This window comes from Aythya marila (genome assembly GCF_965140915.1).
Source record: "Aythya marila genome assembly, chromosome: 11".
NCBI lineage: Eukaryota > Metazoa > Chordata > Aves > Anseriformes > Anatidae > Aythya > Aythya marila.
In genome coordinates this window covers 9,366,652-9,391,645 of record NC_139052.1, presented here as the reverse complement: position 1 = coordinate 9,391,645, position 24,994 = coordinate 9,366,652, and the positions used below count along the sequence as shown (strand labels likewise).

The window sequence follows — 24,994 nt, the reverse complement described above, 5'->3', positions numbered from 1 at the left end:
AGGTTAGAAACTGGCTGGATAGCCAGGCCCAAAGAGTCGTGGTGAATGGAGTCAAACCCAGCTGGAGGCCAGTCACTAGTGGTGTTCCCCAGGGCTCGGTGCTGGGGCCGGTCCTCTTTAATATCTTCATCGATGATGTGGACGAGGGCATTGAGGGCACCCTCAGTAAGTTCGCAGATGACACCAAGTTAGGTGCGTGTGTCGATCTGCTCGAGGGTAGGAAGGCTCTGCAGGAGGATCTGGATAGGCTGCACCGATGGGCTGAGGTCGACTGCATGAAGTTCAACAAGGCCAAGTGCCGGGTCCTGCACCTGGGGCGCAATAACCCCAAGCAGAGCTACAGGCTGGGAGAGGAGTGGTTGGAGAGCTGCCAGGCAGAGAAGGACCTGGGAGTATTGGTGGATAGTCGGCTGAATATGAGCCAGCAGTGTGCTCAGGTGGCCAAGAAGGCCAACGGCATCTGGGCTTGTATAAGAAGCAGTGTGGCCAGCAGGGCTAGGGAGGTGATCGTCCCCCTGTACTCAGCTCTGGTGAGGCCGCACCTCGAGTACTGTGTTCAGTTTTGGGCCCCTCGCTACAAGAAGGACATCGAGGTGCTTGAGCGGGTGCAGAGAAGGGCAACGAAGCTGGAGAGGGGCCTGGAGAACAAGTCCTACGAGGAGCTGCTGAGGGAGCTGGGCTTGTTCAGCCTGGAGAAGAGGAGGCTCAGGGGCGACCTTATCGCTCTCTATAGGTACCTCAAGGGAGGCTGTAGCGAGGTGGGGGTTGGTCTGTTCTCCCACGTGCCTGGTGACAGGACGAGGGGGAATGGGCTTAAGTTGAGCCAGGGGAGTTTTAGGTTAGATGTTAGGAAGAACTTCTTTACTGAAAGGGTTGTGAGGCACTGGAACAGGCTGCCCAGGGAAGTGGTGGAGTCACCATCCCTGGAAGTCTTCAAAAGACATTTAGATGTAGAGCTTAGGGATATGGTTTAGTGGGGACTGCTAGCGTTAGGTCAGAGGTTGGACTCGATGATCTTGAGGTCTCTTCCAACCTAGAAATTCTGTGATTCTGTATTATGGGATGGTGGAGGTGCCATGGGGGTGTCACACAGGTATTATGGGATGGCAGTGGCACCATGGAGGTGCCATGGGGGTGTCACACAGGTATTATGGGATGGTGGGGGTGCTTTGGGGGTGTCACACAGATATTATGGGATGGTGGGGGTGCTATGGAGGTGTCACACAGGTATTATGGGATGGCAGGGGTGCCATGGAGGTGCCATGGGGGTGTCACACAGGTATTATGGGATGGTGGTGGCGCCATGGAGGTGCTATGGAGGTGTCACACAGGTATTATGGGATGGCGGAGGTGCCATAGAGGAGCCATGGGGGTGTCACACAGGTATTATGGGATGGCGGAGGTGCCATGGAGGTGCCATGGGGGTGTCACACAGGTATTATGGGATGGCGGAGGTGCCATAGAGGAGCCATGGGGGTGTCACACAGGTATTATGGGATGGCGGAGGTGCCATGGAGGTGCCACGGGGGTGTCACACAGGTATTATGGGATGGCGGAGGTGCCATAGAGGAGCCATGGGGGTGTCACACAGGTATTATGGGATGGCTGGGGTGCCATGGAGGTGCCATGGGGGTGTCACACAGATATTATGGGATGGTGGAGGTGCCATGGAGGCGCCCCTGAGGTACGGCCGAGGCACCTGGAGGTGTGACGTAGCAGCCCCGCCCCGCCCCGCCCCACCCTGCGCATGCGCCACTCAGCGCTCGGCGCTGCACCTTGTGCCCGCCGCCCGCCCACCCCGCCCCCTTCCCCCGCGGTGCGCATGCGCCACGCTCTATTCCTCCACGCCTCTCTATGATCTTCCGCCGGCGGCTAGAGCGGCGCGGCGCGGCGGGGCAGGAAGTGACGCAGCGGGCGGGCGGCGCGGAGGCGGAGGGGCGGCGGGCGGCGAGCGGCGGCCGCAGGTGAGGCGGGGCCGGGCCGGGCCGGGGGGGCCGGGAGGGGACCGGGGAGGGGCCGGGCCTGGCACGGAGCCGCCGGGACGCGAGGCCGCGGCGCCGGGACCCGCGCGGGGCCGCTCCGGTGGCGGCCGGGGCCTGAGGGGAGCGGCCGAGGGGGGCCGCGGCCTGGTCCCGGGCCTGGTCCCGGGCCTGGTCCCGGCCTCCCTCGGGCCCCGGCTCGGCCCCTCGCGGCCCGGGCCCGCCCCCTGCGGCTCCCCCAGCCCCTGCGGCCGCCCCTCGGGCCCGTCGGGTCTCGGCCCGCTGCAACCCCGTGCGGAGCCAGCGCTGTGAGGGGCTCGGTTCTGGGGGGTGCGGGGCGGTGACGGGCTGCTGGGGCAGCCTGCGGGGGTTGTGAGGCCCTCCCGAAGCACGGGCGTCGCCAACAGCCGCTTGAAAGGGGTTGGGGGGATGCAAGGGGCGTGCGGACAGTAACTCGTGATGTAAAGGTGTTGGGGGGGAGGTTTGGCTTCGCAGGCGGGGTGAACAAATGAACGTTTTCCTATTTCCCACCCGTGCCCGAGTAAATCATCTGCTGCCCGTGTGACTCCTTCTTTCTCCAAGTGACCAAGCACACGAGCGAGGTGCTGTGAGGCGGTTCCCCTCCTTTGGGTTTGTTTGCAAGCACACAGAGGGAGCTGTTTGTGTATTTGTAAAGGGCCAGGGCCTTCTTTAAAGGGTTCCTCTTGAAGTGGTCTCTGAAAGTGTTCTCTGAAAGCTTTGCCTCCTTTTCAAAGAGATGCAAACGGTGGGAAAGTGAATGAGGTTTTAGCCGTGCTGCAGGTTCTCCAAAATGCATTATCGATGTTCTGCAAATACTTCTTATCAGCCATCATCTGGGAGTCCAGGTGGTGTTGTCGTGGGTAAATATAAACACACAGAAATGGGCAAGGGCTGGTCCTGAGGAACACGTGGCTTGGTGACCAGATCCCTGTTGGTTTCTTCTTGAAGCCTCCCTGAAGTCTCCTGAAAGCTGGGGGAAGGGAGCTTTTATTGTTCCTGGTGGCATGCACATGTCCTAGCTCTCTCTAGGTGTTTTTTCTTGCATCTTTATTTTCCATAAAGCTCAGGACAGAAAGGGCCTGAAGAGACCTGAAATGTTGCCCACAGAAGCGTGCTTTATGTGCTGATTGTCCCAGGTCACGTCCCAGCCTTCCTACCCCTGTGTGCCCCATAACTGAGTGAATTCCCAGCGTGTTCCCTCTTCCCGAGGGTGACGGCACAAGAGGCAGATAACGTGCAGTGGCTGTTCTCTCCTGTGAGCCTGTCAGCTCTCCTGTGGTGCCAGCGAGGCTGTCACCTTCCCAGAGCTGTGTCCTTCCTGGAGCTCGGTGCGGGTGCTGGAAAGCAGCGTGGCTTTGTTTGGCCATCACATTGTGACAGCAATGCTAATCCTGGCCCTGGACAGCGCAAAGACTGCTGTGCTGGGCTCCAGCATTGTTTTCTTACCCCCTCTGCACTGTCTGTGCTCCTTAAGGTGTTGGTTTTAATTTGGAGGTGCTGAGGTCAATGCCCTCGCTGCCAAGTGCTCACAAAAGCTGTTCTGCTCCGCTGTGTGCACGCCAAAGCTTTACAGAGGGAAGGAAAAATTCCCTGGTTGAAGCTCCAGAGAAAACATACCCAGGCAAAGCTCAATGCTCTGTTTGGAAGCTGTTAGCCTTGAAATCCGCTACCGAACTATTTCTTCAGTCATGCAAACTGCGGCAGGGCTTCCAAATGTGCAGGCAGAGCCCTGCGCAGGGCTTTAACGTGTTGCTGAGGGAACAACGGGTTGTTGTTCCCTCACCTTACGGCCAGGCCTGTGCCTCTTTGCAGGATTCGAGTCCCGGGATCATGGCTACGGACTGGCTGGGGAGCATCGTGTCCATCAACTGCGGAGAGAGCCTGGGCGTCTACCAGGGGCGAGTGTCTGCCGTGGACCAGGTCAGCCAGACCATCTCCCTGACCCGGCCCTTCCACAATGGGGTCAAGTGCCTCGTGCCAGAAGTCACCTTCAGGTTAGTGCTGGTATTTCTCCCGCGTTTGCCAGTCTGGGTGGATATTTTGGGTCGTTTTCCCTCAGAAATGTGCTCGGCGCCTTAAATCTTCCTCCTGCTACTGAGGAGCTTCAGGTGAGAAGCACCACTGGCGTTTCTCTTGGCTTGTGTGCAGAAGAGTGCTATTGTTTGGTCTCTGCTCTGTTAGAAGTGCTGTGAGGATCCGTGTGAGCATGTGTGAATATATTTGTGTGGGTATTTTCTGTGTATTCTGTGTATGTGTGCACTTTTTGGGTAGTTGAGGGATTGGCCTACTCTTCATGCTGTGCCCTCAGCAACTCATGTTATTAAAGTGTCAGGGAAAGCAGAGGGGGCCACTTAAAATGATGGCCAGCACAGGTAAACGGCATGCAGGGGTTAAATCCAGAGCCATCTCCTTTCTCTCCCTGTGTTCTTCCCTCTGTGCAGACAGGGAATGGTTTGGGACCAGGGCGCTGGGTCAGTGCAGTGCTGTTGTGGCTCTCCTGAGTCCCTTCCCACCAGCTCCTGCTAACGCTGCGCTCAAAAAAAAAGAATAAATAGGAGTCATTTGTCACTGGACACCTTCCTGTTACCTCTGCAACTTCCATATCACAACAGCGAAGTGCCTGAGTCCCCGATTTTAAAAATAAGACCAAGTGCTGACTGCAGGGAATCTTTTTTTTCCTAGAAAACTCTGATTTTTGAAGAGAGTGGGAAGGATGATTCTTTCAGGGCTCTTGCTAACTTCCAGGCTGTTAGTTTTATATCCCAGTTGGACACAAACTTTAAAAGGTTAAATTGAACACCCCAACTTCTGGTTCCTGTCTTGCAGTCAGTGCAGATGGAGGAGAGGAGGTCTTCGTGACCACTTCTTTGTTTCACTTTGGCTCGTGCTCAGTGCTGTGTTTTTTTTTTTTATCCTATGTCTTGAGAAACAGCGAGCACACCCTTGTCTGAGCACGAATAGCACTCATTTAAGGAGAGCTTTATGTAGGAAGGGATTAAAAGTAGTAGCACCCTCCAGGCTGAGGTTAATTATAATAGCTAGAAACTGCTGAATTAACGCAGACTTTCTCAAAGAGCTGTGCTGGCTGCTTCAATTTTCTGCTTGACCAATCCCTGCTTCAGCTAGGGACAGAACCTACACCAAATCCAGGTGCAGTTTAGAAATACTTGAGATTTTATTTAAAGTTTATGTAATTTCAGGTGAATATTTCGATGCCTGGCATGTAGCCTGTGTTTGAGTATTAAAATGTTTTTTCCCTTTTGTTTTATTGACTATGACATCCAAAAACCTCTGGTTAATGTTGCACGATTTTCTTTCAAGGCTGTTTCTTTAAAAGTACCCCGAACACCAAGTTCCTGAATGTCTGTTTTTCTATTCCTTTTGTTATTTTAGGGCAGGTGACATCACTGAGCTGAAGATTCTGGAGATTCCAGGCCCGGAGGACAGCAGGCCATGCGGGGAGCTGCAGCAGACAGAACTGGGCATCCCGGGGGTCGGCTGCCAGGTGGGGCCCAGCCAGAACGGCACCGGCAAGATGTTAAAGAAGCCCATGTGCAGCAGCGCCCCGCAGAACATCCCCAGGAGGACGGACGTGAAGAGCCAGGACATCATCATCTCCCCCCAGCAGCAGTGCTCCAAGAGCTACATGGATCGCCATGTGGAAACCCTGACTCAGTCCAAAGGCTTTCGGCGCAGGCACAATTCCTGTGAGTATGTGTTCTGTGTTCTGCAGCTCTCCTCTTCGCCTGGGTCGCTGCTGCAGCGTGTGCCCCAGTTCAGCTAAAACATCTCAAACGGGTCTGGAAACTTAGGTTTGTTTCCTTTTGTACGTGTGTTGCCACCTGAAGGGCTGGATTTTACCAGTATAGATCTTCCGAGGGTCTTGCACATGCCTGACGTTGTACAGGGAGGTGATGTAACCTCTGCCAGAACCTGGGACGAGCATACAGACAGCAGCACTAAAAGGTGCAGCACCTGCCTTACAAACAGAGGTGTGGGTACTGCACAACAAGCCCAGTACAGCGATCCAAAACGCTTTGTTGGGTGAGTGTCATCAGCTGAAGCAGGCTGTTGGGTCTGATCTGTCGTTGCTGGCTTGATGTGGTTGTTTTTATTTTTTATGTTGTTTACAAAAGACGTTCTGTTTCTGTAAGCTTGCAGCTACCTTACTGAAAGGCCAGCAGGGAACGTTGTGCAGAGCTGCTTCTCTGCTGTCCCTGTTGCCGTTGCACTGCTGCTAAGAGTTCTTTGGAGGCAGATGCTCCCTACCCTTCCTTGCTGCTGTTTCCAGGTGAAACACCTTTCCTGCTGGACACAGAAGTCAGTGCTGCTCAGCTGAGTAGCGAGAGCAGGGAGCTTTAACTCAGGTGTGCAGCGAGCCTGGTTTGCAGGCTGGGAGGGCTGCAGCAGAACTCACAGTGCTGTCATTTGTCAGTAAAGGCTGGTGTTACTTAGGCTGCACGCAGGCATGGTGCTCGCTGTTTCAGAAGTGTCTGTCCAAACTAACCTGCAGAATCGTACAGGTAAGAGGGAACTACATACATGACTTCGTTTATTTAGTTCAGGAGCATTTTGGATCTGATGTTGGTTGTGGTGTGGGAATTTGACGAGCTTTCCAGGGCTAACCTGAGTTGAAACTCTTTTCCCCTCTCAAGGGCTGTTGAAGGAAAACCTCAGAACTTTGAAATGCTGCAGACTGTTCTGTGTGTCTCTTGTGAACGAGGTAGAATAAAGCGGAATGTTCACAAAAACTCTCCTGTTGCTTAACCTACTGGTGTGAGGTTAAGAGGTTGGGCTGAAAAGAAGAGGGAACCCACTACAGGAGGCGACGGGGAAAAGGTGTATGGGCACGGGGTGGAAAGGAGGCAGTTGTTTATCAGTGGGACTGCAGTTCTGCCGTGTTGCTGCTGTGTAATACTTTACCCATCCCTGTTTCAGTCTGCTGGAGAGCAACACGCTGGTGTCTTCTTTGCTGCAGCGTTTCTCAGAGAAGTGTGGTTGACACCTGTTTGTAAAAAGTCAATTCTTCAACCATTTCTTTGTCAAAGTGAATTTTCAAATCTAATTAGCGGAGATCTCACCCCGCGCATTAATCTGCTTCATCAGCATTAAAGGCTGCGAAATGTAGAACTGAATAGTGCTATTTCATACGAGTTCCTCATTCCTCTTGCGCTTCCTGATTGAAAACGGCCCAGTTGCCAGCCTGTTTTTCTCTACAAGGAACTAGAAACAACTGATGATGTTGCAAAGCTTTTCTATTTAAAGCCTGCACAACCATGACCTATCACAACAGCCCCCTACGAGTCATTACAAACGGTATTTGCTGTGCTGCATTGGTTAAAAAAAACACAAATTAACGCGCTCTAGTGAGGATGATGTAAAGATAGGATCAGCACGTCTCAAAGCCAGGCATCCGTTATTTTTATTTCTGATCATAAATCTCCAGCCAGCCCTCACGCTGTGCCAAGGCTGGCTGTGCTCGCTTTTTTTTGCCCTCAGAGCCCCCTGGGCTGCAATTACTGAAACATCAGGATACATCTAGTGTAGTTCATGACTCAAATGTTGAAGCATCAGGATGTATCAAGCGTATTTCCATGATTTAGTTCTTTCCATTGCCTTTTTTTTTTTTTGTTTTGTCTTGAAAAGAAATGAAAGCAAGGTGAGCAGGGCCAATTAAACAGCGAGATCAAAGGCTGCGCCTTATCTGGAGAACTTCCTGGGCCTCTGGAAGTCTTCCTCCCCCACCAACAGCTCTCATTTTCTGAAACAGTTGCAGCTCTTCTGATTTCTGTTAATTTAAATCAGTTTACAAGGTTGAGCAGCCTTTTGTTTTAAGTTTTCAGAAGGACAAATTCTTAAGTTTCTTATTCCCTTCTGTTTTAAAGTGATGGCCAAGCAGGGTTGGTAGGAGGAGGAAGGCCAGAAAGGTGGGGGGGGGCGGATGAAGGCATGTTTTGAGGAAAATCTCTTTTCAAACTACACTGCCAGCTACCTGGTTATCTGAAGTAACCCCTGCTTTGCTTTCTTGCTGGGCAGAGCCCAGCTGGATTACCTCGCGTAGCACTGTTCAGGCAGCACCTGGTAGGTGTGGGGTGAGCAGCGAGCCTTTCAAACCCCTTCAGCACACCAACAGCTCGCAGCAGTTTTACAGAAGCCTGACAGCAGGTCAAAGCCTGTAAGAGAAAATCTGAAACAGGTTGAGCAAGGTGCGGACCGTAAGTGAGGTAGAAAATTGAACCCTTGCTCTCTGCAGTGTGCGTGGAGAGCAAGGCGAGCGATGCCTGAAAGGCTCCAGCGTGGAACAGAAGAGGTGGCGGCTGCAGGGATCGAGGCAAGGCCGGGCTGTGATGTCAGCCTGACCCGAAGCTGTGCGGTGCCTGGGCTGGAAGCTAACCTCTCGATGCCCTTTAGCGTGCTAAGTCAGGGACAAAGTTCCCCCTCGGAGCACTTGTGTGACAGAAATCAATAAACAACAAATAGCAGCCCAGATTACACAACAATGGGTTGTGTGCCCTGCTGGCACGGGGCTCGTTCATGCCAGGGCTGGCGGTAAAAGCTCCTGCAGGGATCTCACAGGAAGGCAGCCAACTCGCTAGAGACTTTACATTTGCTTGTGTGCTATACGTGAGGTTTTTTTTCCAATGAAAAAAAAATATTTGGGAAGTATTGTTTAGAGGGAGGCACTTTTCTGTGCGGTGCTGAGCTGCCAGCTTGATGGGGAGCCGTGTGCTGTTCTCCTTAGCAAGCTGTGCACAGATGGAGGAGCCGGGCTGGGAGCTCAGGGTTTCGGTAGCCCTGGAAGGCAGTGATCCTCCTGCTGGCCTTCTCTCTCACATTCTTTGAGTTTTCCCCTGCTCCACGGGGTAACGCAGCCCCTCGGGTGGGTCAGCAGGATGGTGGGGTTGGCACCCGCCGCATTAGCGAGCTGCTTGGGACAACGCCAGCACGTCTCGATTTGATGAGGTCTGCTCTTGGCTCGCAGTCGTTGTGTCTGCAGGGAGCCCGGGAGCTTTCCAGCCATTGTTCCTGCAGCTTTCCTAACGCGCCGTTTGGTTCTGTCAGCATTGGCATGCTGCTCGCATCAGCTGCTTCTCTCCCCTGGGCCCGTCGCATGGTGATGCTGCCGGCCCCACGTTTTGTTCCGCAGGTCAGCTGAGGGGAGAGTGGAGTTGTTTGCAGAAGAACCTGGCAGGCGGTGTAGAACTCTTGTTGGGGAACAGGAACGGAGTTGCCAAAACGTTGGAGAGCTGCACAAGAGGCAGGCTTGTTCCCATTGTGCTCAGAGCAGGCTCCAGCTTCTTCATCTCAACTTTGAGTCCCTCGCCTGTTGCTTCGCCTGGCAGTCACGGAAGTGTTTGGAGGGCTCGGCCAGCTGTGTAGCTCTGGGCTTTTGTTTCTCGTGCCGCTGTTAGCAGTGTTAGCTGTGTGTGGTGCTGGCCGCCAGCTCCAGCCCAAGCTGTGTGCAACTTCGGAGCGCTTGGTGTGCCCCCTTTGGTTTGGGAATCAATGGGGCTACTGAAAAGCTTTCCCTTTCTCAAAGCTGTACGCGTAAAGGCCTGGCCGCAGCTTCTGGGCTGAAATCATCCTTGCCAGGAGGCCTCACCCTTTCCCTCCCCCAAGCTGTGTTGAGTTGCTAGAAATCCTTGAATTCTGTCCTTCTTGACAAAAGGTGCGTTGCAGCAGTCTGTTCTCACCCAGCTGTTTATAAAATCCCCAAAGTCCCGAGCAGCTTGAGAATCACTGCGTCTGAAAACGAGCTGCCTGCTATAATTAGTAATAATTTCAAATAATTATAAATAGGCTCCAGAAATAGAGTTCTGACAAAGTGTGGTGATGCTGACCGCATGACGCCGCGGCGCTGGTTTCGGTTGCCCCAGCGTGCACAGCAGAAATGTTCCTGACTGGCCCTCGTGCTGAGAGCAGCAGCTTTGAAGCGGCTTTGTGCTACGGCCGGTGGGGTTCTGGCATGGGGAGGTTAGCCTAAATCCTGCAGGCTGCAGGGAAGTGGTCACTGGAAAGGGATTTGCTTTGTTTCTTTACAGGGAAGAAGGGCTCCGCGAAGCCTTTGGAAGGTTTGGGGTCTTGTCACCCTCATTTCGAGGTGTGAAGAAGTGGCCTCTGGCTTGCCTGCGTTCTCAGTTGTTGCTGGACTCGTGAATTGCTGTGTGGTTGGAGACTGGAGGTGCCTGAGAGTGTTGAGGTCTGTTTTGTTCAGCTCAGGTTCTCGAGGCACTCTGCTGGCTGTTTCAGAGAGCATCCCTGCTGTGGGGGCTGGGAAAGCTTTTGGGTGAGTCACCTCAGCAGCAGAAACAAGTGACGGGCTGCCTAAAATAGGGGCAAAACTAACCAAGAGGGAAAATCCTTCCTGAGACAAAGCTTTCCTAACAGAATAAAAGCAGTGAGGTGTTCCACGCTGCACCGTGACTTTCCAGGGATAGGTTAGACGTGGTGTTAGGGGAGCTCATGGTGAGCTCTGGCAAATTTGTTTTACTGTGACAAAGTCCTCAGTAAGCACCTGAGAGACCCAGGTGAGGCCACCTTCCAGGAAGGGGTTCCCTGCTCTGGGCTGCAGAGCCTCTGCTGGGTAGGGAAAGTGGAGGGAACTGCTTTTTATGGATTCTTCTCTGGAGGATTTGGGTAGTTGTAAATGTTCTAAGCTAACTGCTGCAATTTAAGTGGTGTAATTGAGCTACTGAGTAACTTTGTGGTGGAGAAATGAGTTCTGCTCGTTAACTTGGCCAAAATCGACACGTTGGCCTCGAACAGACCGGTTCCTGGCCTGGTTCTGAAATGGGTGAGTGCTCCTGCAGGAGCTGGGGCCAGGCTCCTCTGCTGTCCAGGCGACGTGCTCTTCTGTTGCTGGAGCACAGGACTTCACGCCTGGGAAATGGGGGAAGTGAGAGATGAGATTTGGTGGGAGAGAAAGCGGTCTGCCAAGACCAAGCTGGACCTGTCTGTGCTTTTGAGGCTAACAGGTAACTCTGTGGGACACCACGAAGCTTTGGCATATTGCAGGTCTTCTGGGGTTGGTTTCTAAATATCCTCAGATGACTTGAAGTTCTTCTTGTGCCCTTTCATTGATTGCCAGTAACATGTAAAACAACAAAAGTTACGTTTTCAGCCAGAGCTGTATGCAGGGTGATGGACGAGAGGCACGTGTCATCTTGGTGACTTGGTGGTGAGTTGGTTGTGTGTCAGCAAACAGGTTCTGTCCGCAAGCTCATCTGTATAAATAACATTCAGGGGGGTAAAATCTCTCCTAAAACGTGAGAAATACGTTAGGGAAGCAAACGCTTCTGGTGTGGTAACAGTTACTCCATCTGTTGGGCAGTGGAGGTGATAACTAATTGCTGAAATGGGCCTGAAATCTTTCCTAGTGTCGGCAGGTTTAACGATGGGTATAACTAACAGGTTAACGTCGTCTGGTCTTGACTGCGTGTGGGTGACCTGCAGAATAATGTAAGAAGTGAATAACGGGGTACGTCAGCCTTGTGACTGCGTTTGGGTTTGTACCAGCCCTCAGAGTGAGACTTCTTCATCTTCATGTGAGGGAAATCCGGCTGGCATGGTTACTGATTGGAAATAATTCCCCTTAAACGTGTGATACGATGAATAAGTAGAAAAATGCAATATGGGAAAGGGCTTCATCTTGGCTTAGAGAAATACACACCTAGTGATGGCGAACGAGAGAGAAATACTTTCAGGGGCTTAAGTTCTCCATCAGTAGGTGGCTTACCTGTTTCAGAAGAAAACACCCACGGTAGCCTCTGAAATTTAGGGAAATTCCATGACAGTCTTGGGCCACATGCCTGCACAAACACGAGCCCAGTGCAGCAGGAATAGTGCAGCCCTAGCCTAGGGCTTGCTCAATACCTCAACACTACCATAACGCTCTCTTACGTTAAATGAGCAGAAATGTTTATTTTGCTACTGGGGTCGAGCTTGTTTTTCCTGCCCTTGCCAGAGGAAAGTCCCTGAAATCTCTTTCCCGGTGCCTCGCGTTGGGTTTTCTGTTGGTGTTACTCACGCCCAGATAAGCTAAAGACGAGGCCTGCGGGTTCTTTGGGAAGCAACAATCCCTCGAGTCAATAGGCACCAAACGTGAGCTTTCCTCTTACAAAATTTCCTGAGAAAGCAGGCAAGAAACATGGCTTTGTCCACTGATTACACTTTTTTTTTTTCCATTTGTGTATTTTCAACTTGCCTGTATTTTTGTTTAGGGTCGTCCAGCAGCCGCCACCCCAACCAGGTGACCCCGAAGAAGAGCGGCCTGAAAAACGGGCAGATGAAGAGCAAAGACGATGAGTGCTTCGGGGACGACATCGATGAAATCCCAGACACGGATTTCGATTTCGAGGGGAACCTGGCCCTTTTCGACAAGGCAGCTGTGTTTGAAGAGATTGAGACTTACGAGAGGCGGAGCGGCACCCGCTCCCGGGGCACCCCAAGCGAGAAGCCGGCTCGCTACCGGCACGACGAGAACATCCTGGAGTCGGAGCCCATCGTCTACAGACGGATTGTCGTACCCCAGAACGCGAACAAAGAGTTCTGCACTGGTATGCCAGATCCCTTACTGATAAGGATGCACACTCTGCAGCTCTGTTGGGGCACGTGTGGTGGATTGTTTTTCCCCCGGGGGTGTCTGTCAGCTTAACGGGGTACGAGCAGGGGCATCCACGTGTGTAAGGTCGGATCTGAGCCTTGCATCTCCATACAACCTTTATTTGCCATATTTCTGAGGTCAGAAATACTCAGGGCAACAAGGTAAGTTGTTTGCAGGGAGGGACGAAGCTGGAGGTTGCATTAAAAAGAACAGAAACCCAAGTGGAACCACTTGAATCCGTGCTTTGATTTCAGTGGCGTGACGAGCGTGCGTGGGCTTGACTGCTGGCTGCTGGGAAGGAGGGCTCTTCTTGGGGCTCCAGCGTACGGGAGCGTGTCGTAATTCCTGCTCTTTTGGTAGAAGGCAGGGGACTTCAGGTGTTCCTGGTGCTGCTTGGGCAGCAGTTAGAGACTTCTGTGTGGTTGTAAGGAACTTTAAATGTCATTGGTATGAAAAGAAATGGTTCTGGCTCTTCCTGTCCGTATTTCCAGCCACTAGAGTACAAACAGCTTTTTACGGGGGTTTTGGTTCCCCCTTGCCTCTATTGCCTGTGTGGTGTTTGTGTGAAAGAAGCAGAGCCTGCAAGCCTGGTGTGTGCAGAAGGGTTTGTGTGAGGGGCTGACTGTTAGGAATCTTCTCATACACGTGCCACGAGGCATGGCGTGTTCACTTCATGCTGCTTTGTACATGTTCCCTGTAACTTCAGTCTGGGTGTGGTGCCCTGCCCTCAGCTTGCATCCCTTGTAGCACTTGCAAAACGTAGCCGTAAAGGAGGTTCAGCATCCCAGCAACGTTTCTTTTCCACGTCAGAATAAAATCAAATTTCAGGTCTCTTTGTAGAGAGAGACTGAAGTGCTGCACCCTGGTGGTCTGCGTGCTGGGCACGAGGGTAAGCAGGTCCCTGGCCTGTCATTCCTTCTGCTCTGTCATTCTTCTCCTCTCAGAAACTCCAGCAGGGTGTGAAGTGCGTGGTGGAAGGAAGCTGATTTACAGTGATTGGCTGCTGTGCAATTAAAAAATGTCAGTTCTTAATGGTTCTGCTGTACTGCGGTATCTTGGCTTTCCACTTGTGTCCTCTGTTGCCCTGCTGATCCGTTGTGATCCAGGTAAAAATGTCCTGGGTCAGTCTGAACTCGTCCGACTCGGTGTTCTGATTCCAGCAGCTACTTAAGGACAAGTGAAAGACGGGAGGAAGCATGTGGTGAGACTTTCCCCTGAGCGCTCTCTTTGACGATTTTAAGACTTCCTGAAGCAGAAGTGGTATTTTAGTATTAAGAGCTTTTGATGACTTTTTTTTTTTCTTCTGCTTAATTTAACCTATTCCTCTTTGAGCCTGTGTGATCTCTGTGTTGCTGCAGCATCCTGCGGCATGAAGCTCCCGCAGCTGACTGTGTACTGTGTGAATAAGTGCTTCTTCCTTTTTGTGTGAGCTTTTCTTGGTGGTAAACTGGCTACTTGTCAATTCATCTCCCAGCTGGCATGTTCCAGAGGAGCCAGGGCCTCTGTGTGGGTCTGAAACAAAAGCTACCCGAGCGTTAGCTGCCAGTTTGAGAAGTACAGCTGATGCAGGATTCTAGAAGCACGGTTCCTGGAGGAGAAACGTTGTGCAACAACCAGTAAGCACCAGGACATAATTCAGGGGATGGAAATGGAATTGTTGGCTAATCTGTGTTGTCCTTTCCTTTGGAAGCTCCTGGCTCCCTGTTTGCAGCCCGCTGAAAGGGCTGCTCTTGGCTTGTTTTGCTCTTGGCAAGCCCACCCAGGGAGGTGGCAAACCCCTCTCCTTTGTAGTTGTGGGGTCTCGCCAGGCTCATTAACTCCTGGGGGGTGCTGAGACTCCCAGATGGGTTCTAGATTGGTTTGGAGGAGAAGCTGTGGTGTTAGGGGCACTGCCAACCGCTGCTCCCTGCCTCCCATGCCCAGCAGGGCACGGCCCCAGTCCTGCGAGCGGTGCTAGAAGGGTCCCACCGCTGCGTATCGGTGTTCCCACAGAGGGTGGCTTCCTTTGTGTCAGCAGAGGAAGTTTGCTTCTGCTTCGGAAATGCTTCGGGCCGTCTAGCAAAAGCTCTTGTAAACAGCTGTAACTGGCCTGCTGCTGCCAGCCTTCAGCCTGCTGTAGCCAGAAGGACAGAGGGATGGTCAGTGTGCTTGGGCAGTCAGGGGCTGTCACTCAAAAAGCCCAGATCTCTTTGTTTAGCAGCTGGAAGGAGGATGCTGAGCTACAGGCAGGCTGCCTCTCTCAGCAGCTCAGAGAGCAGCAGCTGCAGAAATGAGCTGAGAGTGCCAACAGCCCTGAATGCCGTTACTCTGGGTATATCTGTCACAGGATTTCTTCTTATTATTCTGAATTCTCTTTGTGGAGTTGTTTTTAGACTCCTATAGGGATCTCTGGAAGAAAAAAAAAAAAAACAAAAAAAAAACACAAAACAAAACACATTTTGTTAGCTATAGGGGAAATAAGTACTTTATATTTCTTCCCTAGGCCAGTCTTGAAGATGAGTATCTTAAAAGAGCTCTGGCCGACAGACTAATCGTTCTGTCTGCTGTAATCCCACAGAGTGATGCTGCTTGGTGACTGACAGCCAGCTAACATCCAGCTCTCGTCACCGTGGGAGAGGAGAAAGGTCTGTGGGATCCTCGCATGCTCTTTTATGCCGTGTTTCCATGGAGCTCGGAAATAAGCAGACCTGTGCAGCAGGAAAACCAGCAGAGTGCTGGTGCCCGTCCTCCAAAAGCTGAATCTGCAGGGCTCCCAGTCTGTGTGGTGGCTGCCGGCTGAAAGAAGCCGAGCCGTGTGGGATGTAAGCAAAGCTTGACAGGCACTCGAGTCCCTCAAGATGCTTCTCTGAGAGCTAATTTTGTGGTGCCAGGCACTCAAGTGTGCGTGCTAGTATGTTCGGAAGTAGAGCAGTAAGTCGTTGGGTCTGCTGAGGCTTTTGGCTCAAATTCAGCACTGGAGGTTGGATGAAAGCAGCTTGGGTTTGTGTTTCCTTGGGTCCCTTTGTGATTTTTCTTTCTTACCCTCCCAGAAGTTATCACGGTCATCCCCGACAGCCTGCAGGTCAGTTGTCCTCGGTGACAAGAACTTGGGAAAGGCAGTTTTTCTTCCCTCCTTTGCCTGCTGTCTTTACAGTATTTTGTGCCTGAAATGATCCTGGAAATGCTGAGGGCTGCTTGGTCCTTCAGCATATCTCCTCTTCGCAGGCCGTGTGCTGTCCTCCGTGGCATGAAACTTGTGTCTGGCCCAGACAAAACGTGGTCAGACTGTACAGGGCAAGAGGGCAGCTTCCCGTGCTGCTGCCCGCTTTCCTGGTGAGGAAAGGATGAGTTGTGCAGGGAGAATGGCAAGAATGGGCACGAGAGGGCTGATGTGGATTCCTCATTCAGCACACCCCTGGCTTCACCTGCATGCTGGAGGCTACCTCGGTGTTCCCACGGTGTGAAACGCTTTGGGGTTTGCCCTGCTGGCTCGAGAAGGTGATGCTGGGATGGACAGGAAGAGGGGAAATAGTGCTGGGTGTCTGCCCAGAGGTCTGGAGGAGGGGATTATGGTGGAGAAAGTGGGAATGAAGGTGGGGATCTGCTCCCAGTGTAAATGAGAGCTGGAAGCTGGGAGCTTGGCAGCTCTCTGGTGGTGACCGACTCGTGCCTGTTCCTGGGGGCTCCACGTGTGCCTTGTTCCCTGGTATTTCGCTGCTCTGTCCTCTGTGGGGCTGGGGCCTGTTGACCTGTCTCTCTGTTTACCATTAAGCTGCATTGAAAAGGGGAAGTGCAACTGTTTAACAAACATCTGCCTCCCTGGCAAGGCCGGTTGGTGATGCTTTCGTGAAGTGTGAGCTGTCTTTTCTGCTCCTGGAGCCGTGGGGGTGTGAGCTCAGAGGAGTTCCTGGCAGGATGGAGTGCCTCGGTTCACCATCAGTGGCTCTGTGTAATCTCAGGCATATCGGGCTCTCCAAACTTTCCTTTTGCATTTCTCTCTTCTTCCCTCCTAACTGTGCTTAATCACTGCTAGCACATGCCACGTGCGTACCGGGAGTTCTGGTTCACGATGATTAAACCAAATCAAAATCTCCCTTTTCAGCCCAGTTTGGGAGACATCCTCGCACCCCACAAGACCCAATCTTCCTGCTTTCGCACAGGTGCACGCAGTGGGCTTGCGCCCGAAGCCTGGCTTGGCGAGCAGTGGATGTTGCTGAAGCAGCACCTTCAGGGGCATGCCGGGCTGAGGAGAGGATGGCCGTGTGCCAGGTGGATGAGGTATTCCTTCCTTTCCCTGCAGTGCTGCTGAGGCTTTGTGCAAAGCGGGTTTTCTTCCAGATACCGCCGGTGGTGTGGGATGTGAGCTGTTGCCATCGCAGTGCCTCTTCTGGAAAGTAAGCAGGATTTGTTTCCAGCTCAGCTGCAGGAGAAATTTGAGCTATCTGTTTGTCAAGTTCAAGCTCAAATATCAGGCCAAGAGTTGATATTTGTTTCTCTGCTTTCCCTACCCACACTTCAGGCCTGTCCTTAAAGAAACTCCTTTTCCACGTGGTAAGGAGATGGAGGAAGAAAATGCGTGCGTTGGGGCAGATCGGTGCAGAGGGGCCGGGCTCCGGAGCTGGGGCTGGTTCTGTCCTGCGTGGTGACAGAGGCAGTGTGGCTTTTCTTGTGCCACGTCCTTTTCTCTCAGCTTTTAGCTCTTCAGGCTGTGGATGACTGGCTCAGGGACTGTGTATTGTGAATGTGGGTGGTGTTTTGGGATCTCTGAGTAGGGTGCAGGTGAAGTTAACTTCACCCAACCATGGGACAAAACAAAGCAGTTGTGGGGCAAAGCTGCTGCTCAGCCCACGTGGATTGTGCGTTGATGCTGGGAGAGGTTACGTTGGGATGGCAGCCAGAGCTTCCACAGAATGTGTCCTAATTAACAATAATGACAATTAAAAAAAATCAGTCTAGCCCTTAAGGTTGTGGGGGAGATGATTCCCCTTTGGAACAACGTGTGGGGCAAGTAGCTGTGTTTTCCCGAGGCCGCAGGCAGGTGGCTCCAGCCTTGCAGCCAGCACAGGGCAGCAAACAGCCCAGGGATGTTCTGTCTGCCCCAAATGCACGTGGTCTGTACCCGCCTCGTGTCGCTGCCGCATGGTCCTGCGGCCACGGGGGTGGTTTTCCTCCAGCCTCTGTGCGTGTAGCGTGGCACAGGGGAGCTTGAGGAGGTGACTTGTTTGTGCTGAGGGCACAGCGTGCCCCGTAAGCCGAGTGCACTTCGTGTGTAATCAGGCCCCAGCAATACCCTGCGTGTCACAAAACTGTTCAGTCTTTATCTTTTTTTTCCCAGGCAGCTGTAAAATACATTTATTTAATATTAAAAGGCCCGAGCTAATTTATTTTATTGCCTCCATTACCAAACAATAAAGACGCGCTGTCCAACCCAAACATAATTAAAGTTGGCAGGGGTTCAGTTCTATTGCAGCCGTGTTATTGTTTGTGGCTTTACACGTCGCCTCCTGGATTGCTTTCTGCCCGAGTTTGTTTAACTCCCTCGGCCTGGCTCCGATAAGCCCGTCTGACTGGTCGGCCCTTGCGTGAGCGCGGAGAAGGGAAGTTCTCTTGGCATCGGAGCCTGCTCTGGAGAGGGAGCAATTAGGACAAAGTGTAGCACACTAAATACAAGTCCCTCCCGTGCCAGTAAGCCCCTCTGCATTAACCCACTGGGCACTGGGTTTCCTCCGGCCGGTGGGAGCTGTGAAACCTCGTGGTGCCGGGCGAGGAGGAGCTGGAGATGGTGGCGCTGCACCAGGTAGGTAAGGACCAAAAGTTGGCTCTTCCACCGCCTCGTGCAAAGGTTGAGCAGGGAATTGGTTGAGCAGCCCCTCTCTGTGGGTCCCTCGCTTCGTGTCAGCAGAGGATGCGCCTCGCCAAGCTCGCGGGCGACACCCTGACCTCGGGTGGCTGGTTCCGTGCCCTCCCTCCGGCTTGAGAAACACAGCCCGGGGAAGGAGCAAAAATGTGAATGGGAACGAGCCCGAGCTGAGCCTTGCGTGACTCCGGAGGCTAAGAGGGTGTGTGAACGGCGGGCAGGTGCGTGACTGGTGTGACAGGCTTAGGATTATTAGTGGCTTATGACTCCAAACGTTCGGCGGCTGCTATCAGGAGCCTGAAATGACTTTGATAATGTGCATGCTTGCATGTGTGCTGCATGTAATAAAAGATTATTAGCAGAGGTAGCTTAATCGGCTGTTAGCATGCGAGGTCAAGTGTTTGAACACGTTTGGTCCCTCCGTGGCTGCGGAGCCCTCGGCTGGCGAGCTCGGAGGCGAAAGCCGGAGGGATTCAGCGGAGCAGCCAGGCTGGATGTGCTGATACCTCGCAGGAATACCTGCCACGTGCTCCAAAAACCTCAGGGTGCACAGACCCTGCCGTTACCGCGGCGGCTCGGCTTAGTGGTTTGTGACCAGCACCCCGAGGAAGCGTGGCAGTACGAATGAGAATCCCTTGCGATTAGCAGTGCGCCTTGCCTTGCCTTTCTCATTTGAATGTGGCGACTGCTCGTTACCGCTGGTTCTCATGCTCTTTTTCTGCAAAGGAGCCCGAGCCTGTGAGTAACTGTTAGGTTTCCTCTCAGCGGATGTGCGCTGTGGCTGTTCCCCTTTGAACCCCTATCGCTGCAGAGCATTTTCACCGGCCCTTTATTATTGCTGTGACTCTGCTCAGCTCTTCTCTCTGAAACGTGAGCGAGGAAGTCTTGCAAAGAATTTCCAGCGGAGCTGAAGCAGCTTTCTGCCTTCGCTTCTGTAAACAACCGGCTCTGTAATGCGGTCCTGGGCACCAAAAATGCCAGTAAGGTCCCAGTCAGTGCTGGTTTATAGGGCGAGCAGCTGGTGATGCTCTGCCGTTTGCCTGAGCTGCAGCAGAAGTCTGAGTCCTGAACCCTTTTCCACCCGTTGTGCCTGTCCCCCTGCACTTTTCCTGCCCGTCCCACGGAGCAGGAGCTACCAGCCTGTTTCCCAGTAGGTCCAGAGCCCTCACTCATCTGGATGCTGCTGGGGTTGCTTGTTGGGCTCAGAGCAGTGCTCGTGAGTGACCTGGGCAGGCACTCACGTTGGATTAAAGAGGTGGTGTCTGTGGCTGAAGGTATTCAGGGGTGTCTTGCTGGCTGCAGCAGCAGCAATTTTCTTACCCAACACTTAGCTTTTGCACTCTTTTCTCCGTGTAACTGGAAATAGTACTCAAGGTTCCTTGTCCTCTGCTACTGAGCACGCCAACAAGCAAGTGCTGTTGCCCTTCTGAGCAAGCTGCTTTTTTTTGCGGCCTGGAATCCTTGGTATTTATTTCCAGGTGAGTTTACTGCAGGGTTGATTTGTGAAATCAATGCCAGACTGACCTGCCTGGAGAAGGAGCATGTAAAGAATTGGCCAGAAATGCAGAAGAATTGTATCCTCCTGCAGGGGCTGCTCTCCGTGCTTGACAAAACCTCCCTTGTCTGTTTGTCTGTCTGCCTCCTCAGCCGTGTGCTGGAGCAGTTCCTGGCTCACAGACCAGGATCCAGGATCGCTGAAGCCTTTTCCAGGTGCTGCCATACGAAATCTCACCAGGCTGCACCGTCCTGGGAAACGTCTCTGATCATGTCTTTGTCTTCCTCCCTCCCCTCTCTGAATCCTAGACTCCGGGCTGGTGGTTCCGAGCGTGTCCTACGAGCTGCACAAAAAGCTGCTGTCGGTGGCCGAGAAGCACGGGCTGACTCTGGAGCGCAGGCTGGAGATGACGGGAGTGTGCGCGAGCCAGATGGCGCTCAGCCTCCTCGGGGGGCCCAACAGGTAAAGCTCTTCCCTCGAGCTCCCCGGGGATTTGCCCTCTCTAAGCAGAGCTCGCTGCTCTGACCTTGCTCCTCCAAGTGGGGGCAATGTAAAAGAGACTCAGAGGTTACGTGGGAGGTGAGTGTGGTGTGGCTGCCACCCGTGCCTTGTGCTGGCCCTGCAGCTGGAGGCAGCTGTCTGCTTCCTTGAAAGAAAAACCTCACCCAGATGCTGTGCAGACCTGTGGTACCTCACACATCAGCTCATGTCCCAGGGATCACGCAAACAAGCGTGAGGCTCAGGGTCCTGAAACGGGAGGAAGCCTTGCAGGTTTTTGTGTTCTCATTCCCTGTTTTTTAATATTCAGCCTCTCTAGGAAGGAACTGGTTGATTTTGCTATCTTGGATGGGTGATTGGATGCTTAAGGGCTTCCCTTTGTCTCCTTTGTCCTGGAAATAGAAGTCTCTTGGGCCAAAGATGAAGCAGAGCTGCTGTTTTCTCTCTCCATTTCATGAGCATTTTTTCAGGGAACTTAGTTTTGCACCAATGTAACCCACAGCTGCTGAAACCCTTTCAGAATTTCAGTGAGCTGGCCCTTTTTTGCAAACAACTCAACTTTTCCTTTGTCTAATGGCATCAACAAAACAAAAGTTGGCCAGTGAGAGCGAGCCGTTCAGCTCCTCACAATGCTGAGCTGGCTTTTAGGCGTCTGCGAACATCCTGCCCTTTTGGGGTGCCTGGTTTGGGGGCAGGCTTGGAGTGTGCTTGCTGCTCTTTGCACGAGTGATGTGCTTACTCTGAAAAAGGTCTGTTCTGGGCCTGCACTTACAGGTTTGTTGGTGTGGGCAGGCACTCACACGTCTTCTTGTGCTGCTGGTAGGTGCTCTGCATGATTTGTTCTTAAAACAGAAGGTAAACCTGAGCGGTCTCAGTCTCCTGGTCACGCAGTAGCACGGTACTTGCAGCCCAGGACACAAGTGCTGGATTTAAAGCAGTAAGGGGTGAGCTACCAGGCAGTGCTGACCCTCTCAGATGAGAAATCTGAGTGCAGAACTGCTCAGCTCTCGTGCTGGCTTTGGAGCACTCCTGTTCTTCACACTGCATCAAACTACTGCAGTTCTTAAAATGTCCTTCACAACCAGAGGGGCAGAAGGGGGAAAAGAAGCCTCCTGAAAGTGAAAAGGCACCAAATTGAAGCTTGCTTTGTGACTAGTGAAAACGCATCGTCAAAGCAGGGAACAAGCTGGCTGTGTGAGGAGCCAGGCGAGGCTGGGACTGCTCTGCTGCGGGTGCAGAGAGGTCTCGGAGGGAACCTGCAGGCAGAACAGCTCTCTGCTGTCAGCACTACAAAAGGATGTGGGTTCCTTCTTCTTCAGAGGTGACGGAAGGCTTGTAAAGCACCTGTTGATTTGCATCTCGCAGGACCAAGGCGGGAGATCCTTGGCTTTTACTGATGTTTCCCTTCGGTCTCCCCTCAGGCTGAACCCGAAGAACGTGCACCAGCGGCCCACGGTGGCCCTGCTGTGCGGCCCCCACGTCAAGGGGGCGCAGGGCATCAGCTGCGGGCGGCACCTCTCCAATCACGACGTCCACGTCATCCTCTTCCTGCCCAACTTCGTCAAGATGCTGGAGTCCATCACCAACGAGCTGAACCTCTTCAGCAAGACGCAAGGCCAGCAGGTCTCCAGCGTCAAAGGTAAGCGAGGGGCAGAGCTGCTCGTCAGCCCTGCGCCGAGCCGGCGGCACCATCTAGCGGCCCCGCAGGGCAGCAGAGCCTCGAGAGGTCCGACAGTGGAGCAGTTGTGCTGCTGCAGATGTTTCCGGTCTGAAGGAACACAAGAGCTGCTGTCTGGGGCTGAGTCAGACCAGCCATTCTCCCAGGATAAGGCTCGCCTTGTTCGGCACGTCGAAGCAGCAAGTAGATGAGCATCCAACTGCTGTTTCGCACCAAGCACGCATCCTCGCTGAGCTGTCAGGGTGCTGGTTTGGAATCCACCACACAGTGCGGCGGTGCTCTGCCTTCTGTGAGCCGGCTGGCTTCTGCTTGGCGCTCCACCAGCATTATTTTCAGACCTAGCTCTTTTAAAATGATTTCCAAACCTTGCTCTTTTAAATGTTGGGGGAGAAAGAAGCCTGGGAATTAGGGCATGATTTGTGCTGCAGCAGGGTGGGGGGCTGTGCAGTGCTGGTGGAGCCGTGTGCTCGTTATAATAAAATAGCAGACCTTGCACTGAGTGCTTCGTGAAGAGAGTGCAGCAGGTGAGTGCAGCAAGACCAACAGGTCTCGGTGGGGCAGGCAACACCTGCAGCTCCCACTTTGCCATTCCGTAGCAAAGCTAATCAGTGTGCTCCAGAGCAATACATGTTTTTTTCCAATCATGCAGGCTAGAAAACAGCTTTTTTTTTAGTGGACAAAGTCATCCCCTGCTTCCCTGGGCTGCCCGGGCTGGAGAAGCCAGCTCAGCAGTGCCATCTGGGGCAGGTCTGCTGAACTGCTGGCCGCTCAGTGAGGTTTTGTTTGGTATCTGGAAGGCTGTGGATGTTCTCCAGCAAGTTCAGGAGCTTTTAAATATTGATGTCGGTGTCTCCTGCAGAAGGACAGTAATAACAGCCTGGGAGGCCAGACTGCGTGCAGCAAGCCTGTGGGTGCTGGAGGCAAAAAGAAGTCTCTGCTGGCAGCAGGGGAGGAAAAGGGAAGGAAAAAGAAAAAGGAAAGAGAAGGAAAAGGAGGGAAGGCACCGAGCCTTGGATCGTGTTTTCAGGCTGGTCCTCGGTGCTCACAGTGCTTGTATTTCTTTCAGATCTCCCCGATACCCCCGTTGACCTAGTGATCAACTGCCTGGATTGTCACGAAAATGCCTTTCTGAGAGATCAGCCTTGGTACAAAGCAGTCGTGGACTGGGCCAACCAGAACCGGGCACCCGTCCTCAGCATAGACCCTCCCATCAGCGAAATGGAGCAGGGCATCGATGCCAAGTGGTCGCTGGCCTTGGGGCTGCCCCTGCCGCTGGGCGAGAGGGCAGGGCGCGTGTACCTCTGTGACATTGGCATTCCCCAGAAGGTCTTTCAGGAGGTGGGGATAAACTACCACTCGCCCTTCGGCAGCAAATTCGTCATCCCCCTGCACTCCACTTAGAGCCCGTCCAGCCCCGCGGATCTGAAGGGAGAGAAGAGAGCAGGATGTCTGTCAAATAAAGCTGTCTGGTGGATCCCGGCTAGTAAACTCGTGACGCCTTAAGGATGTGAAGTTCTGGAGAGTTTTCCTTCCAGAAGAAAAGTTGTGTATTTAAAAAAAAAAAAAAAAAAGTCATAAAGTGAAAGCAAAAAAGAAGAAAGCAAACCTTCCTGCAGAGCTGTCTTCATTCTCTTGTGCCATTGTGTGAAGGGACACGCAGGAAGGTGGTGCCTGTCCCTGGCCAAGGCAGCCAGCGCTGCCCCAGCCTGGCCGGGGGGCTGTTGGAGGGGCTGTTTGAGAGGGTCTGCTACAAGCAGCGGGTGGCTCGGAGGCTTGAGACTGATTTCCCAGCCCTTCAAGGTGTCCTGCTGGGAACAGCAGCCCTTGGTTGTGTAGAAATAACCTTTTGTTGCAGTCGTACCGGGAGGGAGGAGTTGGTTTTGCTCGGTTCTTTTGGATCCCCCCCTCTGTTTTTTGTTCACAAAGGCAGCTGCAGCTCGCTGGCTCTCCTGGCCCTCCGCTCCTCAAGGAGAGAGCTCCCTCTTCAGAAAGCTCGTGCCAGGGGCCAGAAGCTCTCAGGTAGCACATGCTCCAGGAACACCCGTGTCCTCAGCTAGGTTTTACTCCTGCCCTCTGGCTTTTTCTTTGTTCGGGGAGCGAGGTGTGGTTTGGAAAATAATTATTCTTTTTTTTTTTTTTTCCTTTCTGGCACAGTGGTTGTGTGAACTGGGGGAGGCGCAGGGAAGCATCGCTCTGCCTGTTCCCTGCTGCGGGTGATGTTCGGGTGAGCTCCCTGTTCGTGCTCTTCGTGCACCCGCAGCTGGCCCTGGGGTGACACAGGAGGTGCCGTGAGCTGAGCTGCGTCTGCCTGCTCCTGGTGCCGTGGGCACGGACAGGAGGCGAAGCTCTGCCACCCTCCTGGGCCCTTTCATCTCCCCAAAGCTTCTGCTGGTCCTGAACCTGCCCCAGAGCCTGTTCTGGCAGCTTCCAGAGCTTCAGAGGGTGCCTTTCCTCCGGGGTAGCCGGCTTCCAGCTGGGGCTGGAGCATGGGGACAGCTGCGCTGTGCGGGGGAACAGCAGCGCAGTCGGGGCTGGGCTCGTTTGGGTGGCGGGCAGCTGCGAGTCCACAGGTCGGGCACCTGCATTTATTTGCCTTTTATCTGCCTTAGAACACGGGCTGAGTGTCGGAGGAGGAAGGAGACTGCCCCGGTGGAGCAGGAATTTGCCTGGGAGTGCAGGTGTGACCCTGGGTATGGGGAGAGAGAGAGAGAGAGAGAGCGAGAGCTGCTTTCTAAGAGCACAGGAGCAGGAGGTGCCAAAGTGGCAGAACTTGAGCAAGGTGGGCAGGGATGTTATAGGGCTGAGGTGGAAAAGGGAAGGGTTTGGGCACTGGGAGTGAGGCCGAGCACTGCCGAGTGAGGCTGTGACTGCGGGAAGGACAAAC

At 53.2% G+C, this 24,994-nt stretch overlaps 1 protein-coding gene across 2 annotated transcripts; it reads left to right on the top strand.

The window, feature by feature from the left end:
- The first annotated feature begins 1,849 nt into the window (after positions 1-1,849).
- On the top strand, positions 1,850-24,956 carry EDC3 (enhancer of mRNA decapping 3). Of its 2 annotated transcripts, none has more exons than XM_082769405.1 (7): positions 1,850-1,964; positions 3,813-3,994; positions 5,394-5,707; positions 12,221-12,556; positions 20,243-20,396; positions 21,854-22,071; positions 23,177-24,956. In XM_082769405.1, exons 2-7 carry the CDS (start codon positions 3,831-3,833, stop codon positions 23,509-23,511), a joined length of 1,521 nt encoding a protein of 506 aa, XP_082625531.1. In that variant the 5' UTR covers positions 1,850-1,964; positions 3,813-3,830; the 3' UTR covers positions 23,512-24,956. The 2 variants fall into 2 exon arrangements, with proteins under 2 accessions (XP_082625531.1, XP_082625532.1); XM_082769406.1 differs by lacking the exon at positions 1,850-1,964 and adding an exon at positions 2,197-2,287.
- Positions 24,957-24,994: the final 38 nt, after the last annotated feature.

Bases quoted from the DNA above. Each gene is read 5' to 3' on its own strand.
- EDC3 (XM_082769405.1), top strand. From the start codon at position 3,831: ATGGCTACGGACTGGCTGGGGAGCATCGTGTCCATCAACTGCGGAGAG. The intron at 3,995-5,393 runs GTTAGTGCTGGT...TTGTTATTTTAG, and splicing joins GTGCCAGAAGTCACCTTCAG to GGCAGGTGACATCACTGAGC. The intron at 22,072-23,176 runs GTAAGCGAGGGG...TATTTCTTTCAG, and splicing joins GCAGGTCTCCAGCGTCAAAG to ATCTCCCCGATACCCCCGTT.